General features: G+C 34.0%; 2 protein-coding genes and 1 pseudogene across 2 annotated transcripts; 2 read left to right on the forward strand and 1 right to left on the reverse strand.

The window, feature by feature from the left end:
- The first annotated feature begins 975 nt into the window (after positions 1-975).
- Positions 976-3,111, forward strand: LOC106444773 (F-box/kelch-repeat protein At4g23580-like). The gene is given in 2 exon segments (XM_022717781.2): positions 976-1,426; positions 1,428-3,111. Coding segments are annotated over 2 exon segments (1,161 nt in total). The 5' UTR covers positions 976-1,087; the 3' UTR covers positions 2,250-3,111.
- A 1,587-nt stretch (positions 3,112-4,698) lies between these two features.
- LOC106410363 lies at positions 4,699-6,125 on the forward strand (annotated as a pseudogene).
- A 2,346-nt stretch (positions 6,126-8,471) lies between these two features.
- LOC106393967 (D-3-phosphoglycerate dehydrogenase 1, chloroplastic-like) lies at positions 8,472-11,291 on the reverse strand. Its single transcript, XM_013834602.3, has 2 exons — positions 10,612-11,291; positions 8,472-9,880 (listed from the first exon to the last, which is right to left on the reverse strand). The coding sequence occupies exons 1-2, from the start codon at positions 11,150-11,152 to the stop codon at positions 8,625-8,627; spliced, it is 1,797 nt and encodes a 598-aa protein (XP_013690056.1). The 5' UTR covers positions 11,153-11,291; the 3' UTR covers positions 8,472-8,624.
- Between the last annotated feature and the right edge of the window lie 914 nt (positions 11,292-12,205).

Below are 12,205 nucleotides of genomic sequence, written 5' to 3' on the forward strand. Positions count from 1 at the left end.
GAATTTTGTAAAATTGATGTAGTCTATAACCAATAACGTGTATTTTATTATAAAAAATATTAGTAAATATTATAAAGTACAATTTAGTGAAAAGATTTAGAGTTGCTTGGAAATAATGTCATCTCTTCAGTCGGCACCTAAATTCTGATTTTAATCGTTTTCACGAATTTTCTTTTTTTTTAAAGTTTTTCTGATTTCTGATTTTTTCTAACAATCTGATTATGTTTTTAATTTTTGGCTTGATACAAAAAATCCGTAAAGAAACATTATATTTGGCTAATCTAAAGATCTGACTTTGTATGTAGTATTTTTTACCTTAATTTTCTTAAATCATACAAATCATAATTATTTATTACCTCCGTGTACAGAAGCCTTAACCATGGCTAAGTTCAGCAAAATGAGGAACTTTCAATTTCTGAAAACATTCTCACTCTAATCAAAGGGCTAATCACTTGATCATCATCACCTCACCAAACACAACACTCCAAACACGCGTATGTCTCTTTCGACATTACTATATACTTCTTGATCTCCTTATTGGTATCTCCCGTGACGCCATGTAAGCATCTATGTCATTCTATATATCATTATATTTTATTTTTAATTTATTTAGTTTTCTTTTTTCATGGATCTTCTTTTATCTAGTTATATCTCTTTATAAAAACCAATACGTAGTTATCAGATTTCAAGAGTGATCATTACTCATGTGTTCTTGCTTATTATATTCATCATATGACGTCGGATATGAGTTGAGTTTCTGTCTAAAACATCAAACACATCTCTGTAATCTGTATAATATAAATTCAATAACTAATAAGATTTATGTTATGAATAAATTTTAACAAAAAAAGAAGAAAAGATCTATGTTAATAAGATTTAACCAATAACTTTCTTACCAACAAATAATTTTATGCATGTAATCTGTAGTACAAAAATTCAAAAATTAATAAGATTTATGTTAACATGATTTAACCAACAAAAGATTTCTGTCCATAAATTGCCCAAAAACAATGTATAAAAGTATATTAAATCTACAGTTTAGCACAAAACTTTAATAAATCACATAAATCAATAAGAAAATTTGTTAATGTCGTCCACAACTAAAGCCTCCAACACCGCCATGAATGTTGAAGTTCCATCTGTTCTAAAGTTGCTGATGCTTCCTGAAGAGTTAATATTGAGCTGCTTGGTCCGCGTCCCGAGATTGTACTATCCGACTCTCACCCTTGTCTCCAAGAGCATCCGCTCTCTCATTAATTCGCCAGAGCTTTGTAAGACGCGTTCACTTTTAGCTTGCACCGAGAGTTGTCTATATGCATGGTTTCAATTCCAAAATGACGAGAACACACATTGGTTTACTTTATACCGGAACCCTTATCAAATCGTCGATGATAACTCTTAAACGAATAAATTAGGTGGCCATTTAATTAGTTCCAATTCCATCTTTAGATTCTCCTCCCTCAGCCATGTCAGGTGTTGCTGCAGTTGGTTCTGATATATATGCCATTGGTGGAAGTATTGATGGCGTTTCTTCGTCTAGCGTCTTCGTCATGGACACTCACTATCACACATGGTGTAAGGCTCCAAGTATGCATGTGGCTAGGGTGTCCCCTTCTGCTAGCGTTCTTGATGGGAAAATATATGTGACAAGTGGAGGAGGATGGGGAAAACTTGATTATACAAACTGGATGGAGGTATTCGATACCAAAACCCGAACTTGGGAGTTTATGCCGAGTCCTGGCAGCGAAAGCTTTGACTATGAAAACGTGGCGTTGGAAGGAAGTATCTACGTGAGGTCTAATGAAAGAGGAGAGACTTTCAAGCTGAATAAAGGTAGATGGAGAGCGGCAGACCTAGCGTTGACTAGGGGATGGAGTTATAATTGGAAAAGGTTGTTTTGTTATTGTGTGATAGAGAACGTGCTGTACTGTTATAGTTCCGTAGATCTCTATTGGTATGACTTTATTGATAGAGAATGGAGAGAAGTAAAGCGATTGAAAGGACGACTGCCTATGTCTTCTAAGAATGATCATTATCGATTGGCAGATTATGGTGGAAATTTGGTGTTTCTGTGGGAAGAGCATGTCCATACTAAGAATGTTCAAAACACAACGTTAGTTTGGTGCGCTGAAATTTCATTCGAAAGGCGCCAAAGAACGGAGATATGTGGAACAATTGAATGGTGTGACGTTGTGTTTACATATACAAAGCAAGGTGATTTAATGCATGTTATTGCTACTACTGCTTGATGAATGACTTGAATTAGGCTTCACAATGAATTGAGTCATCAATATTTATTTTGTTCTTTCAAAAACGAATTGTTGTTTTGTTTTGAATCTGTCTATTTTATAGGTTTATGCTAATAAAAACTTCTATTTGGTTTCGTTTTGCAAATTTACTATTAATATATAGAAAATGTAGATCAGATTATCAAGTCGGGATTATTCCGTTTTAGAAATACTGATCGTGTATTCATTTTTGTAATTTTTATAAAGTTGAATATATCTTCCAAAAATATGTATTCCGTACATTTTTAAAAAAAATATTATATGACTAGATAGTAATCCGCGCTGTGCGCGGAATGAAATAGTTTATTAGATTATTCATTGTATATACTAAAAAGTTGTTGAATAGCTTTTTCTAGGGATGAACATTCATATATACGGTCAGATTCAGTTAATCTATTTGGATTTCGGATTTTAAGAGTTAGAAATTTAAATCGTATTCAGATATTTATAAATTGTGATTTGAATTTGATTTTAATCATTGCGGGTTCAGTTCGAATTTGAATTCGAGTAAACATTTTAATTATGTATTTTTTAACAAAAATCTAAATATACTTAAATACTCAATCTCTAAAAAAAAGATAAAACGTAACATTTTGAATAATGTAAGACTAAATATATAAATTTACATAAGAATTCATTCAATTTAAATATTTGGATGGAGAACATATACATATTTTCAGTATTTTGAACATTTTTCTATTATTTTTAGATATTTACTTGTGACTATGTTGATAATTTTTAGATATTTTCATACTTTTGAATATCTAATAGATATAAAATTTAAAATAATTAACATATTTAAGTATATCATTTTGATTTAGATAATTTTGGTATCTAAAATATTTTATCTGGATATTAAACTTTTGAATCCATAGGATTACTTAATCAATTTTAAGTTTGTTTACTTTCAAATTTAGTTTGGTTCGGTTCTTTGGATCTAGCTATTTTACCTAGACTTACTTTATTCTGCTAATATAAAGCAAAATAAAATAAATGTAAAACAAATATTCTCGACTTATTTAACATACATAATTATTGGACCATATTTTTAAGAATACCAATAAAAATGGTTGGACGTCGTGTCAATATTGTTGAGAATTTTGCAAAATTGACGTAGTCTATAACCCATAACGTGTATTTTATTATAAAACATATTGGTAAATATTATAAAATACAATTTAGTGAAAAGAGTTAGAGTTGCATGAAAATAATGTGATCTCTTCACTCGGCACCTGAATTCTGATTTTCAATCGTTTTTACGAATTTTCTTTTCTTTTAAAGTTTTTCTGATTTCCGTTTTTTTCTAACAATCTGATTATGTTTTTAATTCTTGGTATGATATGAAAACTCCGTAAAAAACACTATATTTGGCTAAGCTAAAGATCTGACTTTGTATGTGGTATTTTTTTGCCTCAGTTTTCTTAATTCATGACAAATCATAATTATTTATTGCCTCTGTGTGCAGAATCCTTGCTAAGTTCGGCAAAATGTGTAACTTTCAATTTCTGAAAACATTCTCACTCTAATCAAAGGGCTAATCACTTGATCATTATCACCACACCAAACACAACCCTCCAATGTCTCTTTCGACATTACTATATACTTCTTGATCTCCTTATTGGTATCTTCCCGTGACGCCATGTAAGCATCCATGTCATTCTATATATCATTATATCTTATTTTTAATTTATTTAGTTTTCTTTTTTCATGGACCTTATTTTATCTAGTTATATCTCTTTATATGTAAAACCAAAATGTAGTTAGCAGATTTCAAGAGTGATCATAACTCATGTGTTCTTGCTTATTATATTCATAACATGGCGGCTGATCCGAGTTGAGTTTCTGTCGAAGACCAGCTCCAATGTATTCATTTCTCTATTTTTACTTCTAAAATAAAAAAAACTCTATAATAGATATGAGTTTTGCTCCAATGTATTTCTCCAAAATAAAGATCTCTACATAGATCAAAATATAGAAGAATGATATTTCTTCATCTATAAATAGAAGAAAAAATAGCAATCTCTATTTTAGAAGTAAAAATAGAGATGAGTTGGAGTGATTTGCCTCTAAATACTATTATAGAGATAGATATAGAGGTGGACTGGAGAAGTTCTAAGACATCAAACACATCTCTTTAGTCTGTATTATATAAATTCAATAACAAATAAGATTTATGTTATGAAAAACTTTTAACAAGAAAAAAGGAAAGATTTATGTTAATAAGATTTAACCAATAATTTTTTTACCAATAAATAATTTTATGCATGTAATCTGTAGTACATAAATTCAATAACTAATAAGATTTATGTTAACAAGATTTAACCAACAAAATAATTCTGTCTATAAATAGCCCAAAAACAATGTATAAAAGTATATTAAATCTAAACTTTTGCACAAAACTTCAATAAATCACATAAATCAATAAGAAAATTTGTTAATGTCGTCCACAACTATAGCCTCCACCGACGCTATGAAGGTTGAAGTTCCACCTGTTCTAACGTTGCTGATGCTTCCTGAAGAAGTTATATTGAGCTGCTTGGCCCGCGTCCCAAAATTGTACTATCCGACTCTCACCCTTGTCTCCAAGAGCTTCCGCTCTCTCATTAATTCGCCAGAGCTTTGTAAGACGAGTTCACTTTTAGCTCGCACCGAGAGTTGTCTATATGTATGGTTTCAATTCCAGAATGACGAGAACACACATTGGTTCACTTTATACCGGAACCCTTAGCAAACCGTCGATGATAACTCCCAAACGAATAAATTAGGTGATAATAAATTAGTTCCAATTCCATCTTTAGATTCTCCTCCCTCGGCCATGTCAGTTGTTGCTGCAGTTGGCTCTGATATATATGCCAATGGTGGAAGTATAGATGGTTTTTCTTTGTCTAGCGTCTTCGTCATGGACACTCACTATCACACATGGTGTAAGGCTCCAAGCATGCATGTGGCTAGGGTGTCTCCTTCTGCTAGCGTTCTTGATGGAAAAATATATGTGGTAGGAGGATCCAAAAATCTTGATTATACAAACTGGATGGAGGTGTATGATACCAAAACCCAAACTTGGGAGTTTGTACCGAGTCCTGGCAAAGATATAGACGGAAGATTTGGATACAAAAGCGCATCATTGGAAGGAAGTGTCTATGTGATGGATAGGGCAAAATATGAGACTTTTAAGCTGAATAAAGGTAGATGGAGAGTGGCAGACCAAAAGTTGACTACTGGATGGAGTTTGGACTTTGTACAGTTTTATTATTGTGTGACAGAGAATGTGTTATACTATTATAGTTCCATAGATCTCTGTTGGTATGACTTTATTGATAAACTATGGAGAGGAGTAAAGGGATTGGAAGGAAGACTGCCTTGGTATAGAAGATTTAGAAATACTTATCATCATCGATTGGCAGATTATGGTGGAAAGTTGGTGTTTTTGTGGAAAGAGTATGTGCATACTGAGAATGTTCAAAACACAACATTAGTTTGGTGTGCTGAAATTTCACTTGAAAGACTCCACAGATCGGAGATATACGGAACAGTTGAATGGTGTGATGTTGTATTTACATATACGACGCAAGTTGATCAAGAAAATACGACGTTTGTGTTAATGCATGTTATTCCTAATACTGTTTGATGAATGACTTGAATCTCCATTCAACATCAAATGAGCTAGTCATTAATATTTAATGCAAGTATGTTATTTTGTTTTGAATTTGTGTATTATATTAGAGTTTTCTGCAAAAAAGGAAGAAAAAAACTCATTTTACAAATTTACCGTTTTTTTAACATTACAAATTTACAGTTAATTTACAGAAAGTGTAAACTAAATTAAGTATCAAGTCGCAATTTAAATATAACATTAATATGAAATACTTTTTCGTTTCAGTTTATATGCTGTTTTAGGTATTATAATTCTTCTGTGATCGAAGATAGGCTCAACACTTATATAAGTCTTATGATTTTTTTTTTTACTTTTTAATATTTGTATTTTCCAAAAAAATTGCTAAAAATTTTTCTTTTAAAATTTTAGGTGTTAATTTACAGAAAGTGTAAACTAAATTAAGTATCAGGTCACAATTTAAATATAACATTAATATGAAATACTTTTACGTTTCAGTTTATATGTTGTCTCAGGTATTATAATTCTTCTGTGATTGAATATGGGCTCAGCACTTATATAATCTTATGAATTTTTTGACTTTTTAATATTTGTATTTTCCAAAAAATTGCTAAAACTTTCCTTTGAAAAGTTTATAAATAATAGTTTTGTTACAAAGACAAAAGATATATGCAAGTATGTTTCAGACATCTTCAATCTAACTTAAAATTTTACTTTTTACATATTGGAAGTATTAACAATTAATTAATACTTAACCAAATTTTATAATCTTAACAATTAATACTTCCAGTATTAACAATTAACCAGTATTAACAATTAATACCAACACCCAGTACTCAAGTGTCCAAAGAGATCAACAAATTTGTGGTCAAAGAGGGATGTCTACGAGGAACGGACGCATTGCACGCTCAGAATATGTACTTAACGTCGGCTTGAGATCTCACTTTAGCAAGCCAAGTGATTGGTACGTGCTCACCAAGACACCTTGCATTAATAAGTTTATCTTGTTTCCGTTATTCCCTAGTATATCCGGCCATGGTTACTCTCTTGTCACGGCCGGCTCCACGGTCTAGGCAATATGTGGACTTAAAAACAAAGAACGTATGTCCGACGTATTTAGCATCAAATGTGCATCTCTTATGACATTGGCAATTCTCCCAAAGATGAAAGAGGCTCGTTTCAGCCCTAAGAATGGGCTGTGTTTTAGGGTATCAAATGTACAATTATTCAAAGTAAACTAAACACTTTAGTATCGTGATTTTAATGTTTGTGATGGAAATGCTGACAAAAGGCATCTCTAATAGTTGAGTTTATTTCTATCTTGAAAATTTTATTTTCTTCAAAATAAAAAAATAAACAATTTCTTTGGTTTACTTTATTTTTTTCTAGTAAATACTCCAATTATATTCTATCTCCACTTTATTATTAATTATTAATAGCATCTATTACTATTTCATGTTAATTAATATTATCCAGTTATTTTGTTTTATCAATAATCTAGCACAATTACTATTTAATATAAACTAAATATAATCTATAATATTATTTGCGAAGTAAATTTTAGCAACGGAGCTCTCACGTTAAAAGTTAGAGCGGTTAATATCTATACTACCCTTAATGAATTTATTTATAATTAACTATATAATCAAAAACGAATTTTTATTTATAATATTATTATTTTTTCAAAAAGATAATTTTTACATTGTGTTGTTATCTTAAAACATAATTTTCAGTCATAAATATAATTAAAAACGAATTTTTATTAAAAATATTAATTTGTTTTTAAATAAGATAATTCTTATATATTGTGTTGTTATCATAAAATTTATTTTTTTAATTATAAAAGTTAGAAAATAACAAATAAACAATTTATAGTTAAATATTAATCAACTAAATTTGTATAAATATATTTACTAAAATATTTTTAATATGTGAACGTTTAAATTTAAAATTTTGATTTAATGTTATTGAAAACATAAATAATAAGTTATCATGCTGATTTTTGAATTAATAAAATATAAACTAATATATATTTGTAAAACGATTAAGCCCGCATGTGCGGGCAAAACATCTAGTTATATTATAAAACTATTGCATAACATAAATAAGCAAACAATGAACATTCTAATATATTAAAATCATCATAAATATATTTTTCTATAACTGATTAACAGAAGTATTTTGAAGCAAAAGGTAAGTTTATTTATCTTTTGATTCTTCTTATGTGAGATAATATTTATAAGAAATGAATATTTTTTGTGATTTTTGATCTAAAAATCCAATTAGATGAAAATAATAATTGAATATTTAAAATCAATTGGATAGTCGTAACATATGTAATTTATTTTGCCAAGGGATAAAAATAAATAAATTTTAAGGAACAATCTAAAAATTTAAAAATTCATCTTTGAATTTGAAGATATATGTTGTTCACGTTTTCATTTTAAAGCAAGAAATAAGAAACGGTTGGAGTAAAAATTTGCACCCATAAAATTTCAAGTTAAAACAAAAATGTCTGAGATTTTTTATCTAAATTTATCAGGAAAACTTGTAACCAATGAACCATAAAGTTGAAAACATCAAAGATACTACTATTACTCTCAAGTCTCAAACATTACCAAAACTGTAAGAAAGCCAAGATAACATTATTGCCTTAAACCCAACAAACGAAAAATCCCCCCAACATCAAATCCTCAAATTCAATAATCAAACAACACACCAAACTAGAGCTTGAGGAAAACAAACTCTTCCACCGCTGGAATCTCCCCAATCTTCTTAAGAGTCTCCTTGCTCGGCTGATCATCTACACCAATCGCCATAATAGCTTGCTTCCTCGGTGCGATTCTTCCAACGCTCATGAAGTTAACATTAACATTAGACTCTCCAAGAATGCTCCCAACCGTCCCGATCATACCTGGTTGATCCACCTGCCTGCACAGTATGATACTACCTTCAAGAGTCACGTCCACCTCAAACGATCCAACCTTTGTCAAATGCGGCACTCCGTCTTTAACCTTTCCCTCCACTTTGACCTCTCCTGACTCGGACAAGGAGCTCGCGAATTTCGACTCCACGTTCCCTAGCTTCACGGTTATCGTCTCCAACGGGTTCTCTGGTGACCCGTCCAAGACCACACGCTCCTCCGAGAGTCTCAGACCTCTCTGCTTAGCTGTGAAGTCAGCGTTGACCAAGTTGACATAAACGTCAGAGATCGGCTCGATGATCCCCTTAGTGATCATTGCCCTTAGAAGTCTCGTGTCAAGATCGTCAGTGGCTCGTGCCGACGTGTACGAGACTTTAACGTTCTTCACGCCGCTTCCTCCAGCCACCAGCTGTACCGCTAGTCTCCCTAGCTTCTCAGCTAGTACCACATACGGTTTCAGCTCCGTCAGAACCTCAGCAGAGACCATAGGCGCGTTGACCGCGGTCGCGGCAAGCTCCCCGTTCAAAGCTCCAACAACAGCTTCAGCAATCTCGATAGCAACTCCTTCCTGAGCCTCCATCGTGCTGGCTCCGAGATGAGGCGTCACAGTGACCCTCTCGTGCTGCACTAACGGGCTGTCTTTAGCCGGCGGCTCTTTGGTGAAAACATCAAGCGCGGCCTGAGCAACGATGCCAGCATCAAGGGCCCTCACTAACGCGTCTTCGTCTATCACACCTCCGCGAGCGACGTTAACGATACGAACTCCCTTCTTCATCTTGGCAAACGTCTCGTCGTTGAGTATCTTGGACGTTGCCGGCGTGAGAGGCATGTGGAGAGAGATGAAATCCGCGGTGGCGAGGGCTTCGCCGAAGCCGACTAGCTCAACGCCGATGGCGTGTGCACGGTCTGCTGGCGCGTAGGGATCGTGAGCGATGACGCGCATGCCGAGACCTTTGGCACGGCGAGCGACTTCTGTCCCGACTTTCCCGAATCCTAGCACTGCAAGAGTCTTGCCGACGAGTGAGACACCAACATACTTGTTCCTCTTCCATTCCCCTGTTCATTCATTACAGAGAGATTAAAAAACAAGATACTTTCAGACAAAGCTATCCACGAGGCAGTAATATAATATTATAGACACACACCACATACACAAGAACCATCTTTCAGACAAAACTCTCAACGACTCAGTAATATTCCAATGTTTAAGAATATAGATAGGGAGTAATTAGGTGTTATAAATGAGATTGTTGATTATACGCCCAGACCAATTTTTTGAAAGTCTACACCGATGTTCAAGAAAAATCATTTTGTTAAGGTCTGATTTACCGCCTACACCAAAATTTAGAACACTGAATATTACAGTAAAACAAAATCTTTCAGACAGAACTCACAACAACTCAGTAATATTACCAATGTTTAAGAAATTGCTAAGGAGTAATTAAACGTTTTATGCCTATACCAATTCTTTCAATGTCTACACCGATTTTTTTTTTAAATAAAATCGTTCAAGAAATCATTTCGTTTAAGTCCGGTTTGCCAAATTTATAACAGTAAAACAAGATCTTTCAGACAAAACTGTAAACACCTCAGTAATACTACCAATGTTTAAGAAATTGCTAAGAAGTAACTAGGCCTTTTATAGGAGAGATTATTGATTATACAGATGCATATACCAAATTTTTTAAAGTCTACACCTATTTTCTATAAAATAGTACAAGAAAAATCGTTTGCTTACAGTCACTCTACACACACACACGAACCATCAAAACAAGTATGAAGCTTACCAGCCTTAACAGACGCATCAGCTTGAGCAACGTTCCTAGCCATGGCGGCCAAAAGCGCTATCCCATGCTCAGCGGCGGCAATCGTGTTCGCCGTGGGGGCGTTTACAACAAGACAACCAAACTCCGTCGCCGCTCTCAGATCCACGTTGTCGATGCCAACACCAGCGCGTCCAACAACCTTGAGACGTCCACGAGACGACTCGAACACCTCGCGGCCAACCTTAGTCCCGCTCCTAACGATCAACGCGTCGCAGAGAGAGATCTTGGTGTTGAGCTCCTCGGGTGTCATGTTGTAAGAGCAGTCGACATTCGCGAAATCCTCCAAGAGCTTCACTCCGGCGTCGCCGAGCTTCTCCGCGACGAGGATCGTGGGTTTGGATCCATCTCCGGTGGTGCAGGAGACGAGAACGAGTCGGCGGGGGTTGGGGGAAGGGAAGGAGATGGAAGAGGCGGAGGGGAGAGGCGATCTGGAAGAGAGGGACAAGCTCTTGAGGGGGTTGGTGGTGGCGACGGAGATCGTTGAAGACGCGGCGGCTGACATTGCTAACGTGAAAAATGTTAGTTGGTGGCACGAAGGAGAGAGAGAGAGAGAGAGAGAGAGATCTTAAAGGGTTAGAGAGGCGACGTCGGCGTTTTTATAGGGGTTTGCTGTGATCTCACGCGCCTTCGCGGAATATTATCAGCGATTGAGGAGAAAGCTTTGTTCTCGGACCAAAGCCTGATTAGAGATCCAACTTTTTATCTGAATCTTGTAGTAATCATGTGAAAATCGACTAATTATGTGAACTACAAATCAGTAATTTAACACAATCGAGCGTGGATTTACTTTCCAGAGTGATCCAAATTGCCATTTCCAAATATTTCAGTAAAAAAAAAAAAATTGCACTCCGAGTGAATATTACATTTATGATTTATCTGCTACCCGAGAGAAATATTTTACAGCTTCCAAGATTTTTTCCAGATCTTAAACTTTGCATATGATTTTAGCTTATTCAATTGAACTTTTTCTTAACTCAAATCACTTTTTAATTATTTTTAGTCACTTTGAAGCAGGAATTTAGGTGTACCTATAAAACAAATGTTGAATATGAGAGATGCGACATGCTAATCACACTACAACTTAACAATCGATTAATGATTTTTTATTTTTTAAGCGACTGTACTTGTATGAACCCAAATAGTAACAAGGGTTTCACTACTAAAACGAGGTATGTATGCACTAGAGAGAGTTGCAAAACAATTGAAAAGTAGCTGAAGACTTCAAATTGGAATTGAATTGGAGTTGTACTGAGTATATAAAACTTCCAAAAAGAGTAATGTAGAATAGTACAATAACTTTATTTAGTTGGTGGTCAAGTTTTACTGCAGTATTATGGCTTACTCGTGTGGAATATTTCAAAGGATATACTGGTGGCTGTGACGTATGTTTAATTTATGGCACGTGAAAGATTTGCATTTTGTGTGTTTGCATCTGCTTTAAGATGCATTGTTTTTTTGGTAGGTCGACCTGTCAAAAACCCCTTACTACTATGCAGCCGCGCATGCTTTATATACTGTTACATGTGTTAAAACTTAAAATCAATGCCAAATTTTG

The sequence above is a fragment of the Brassica napus genome, chromosome A3 (genome assembly GCF_020379485.1).
Source record: "Brassica napus cultivar Da-Ae chromosome A3, Da-Ae, whole genome shotgun sequence".
Classification (NCBI taxonomy): Eukaryota; Viridiplantae; Streptophyta; class Magnoliopsida; order Brassicales; family Brassicaceae; genus Brassica; species Brassica napus.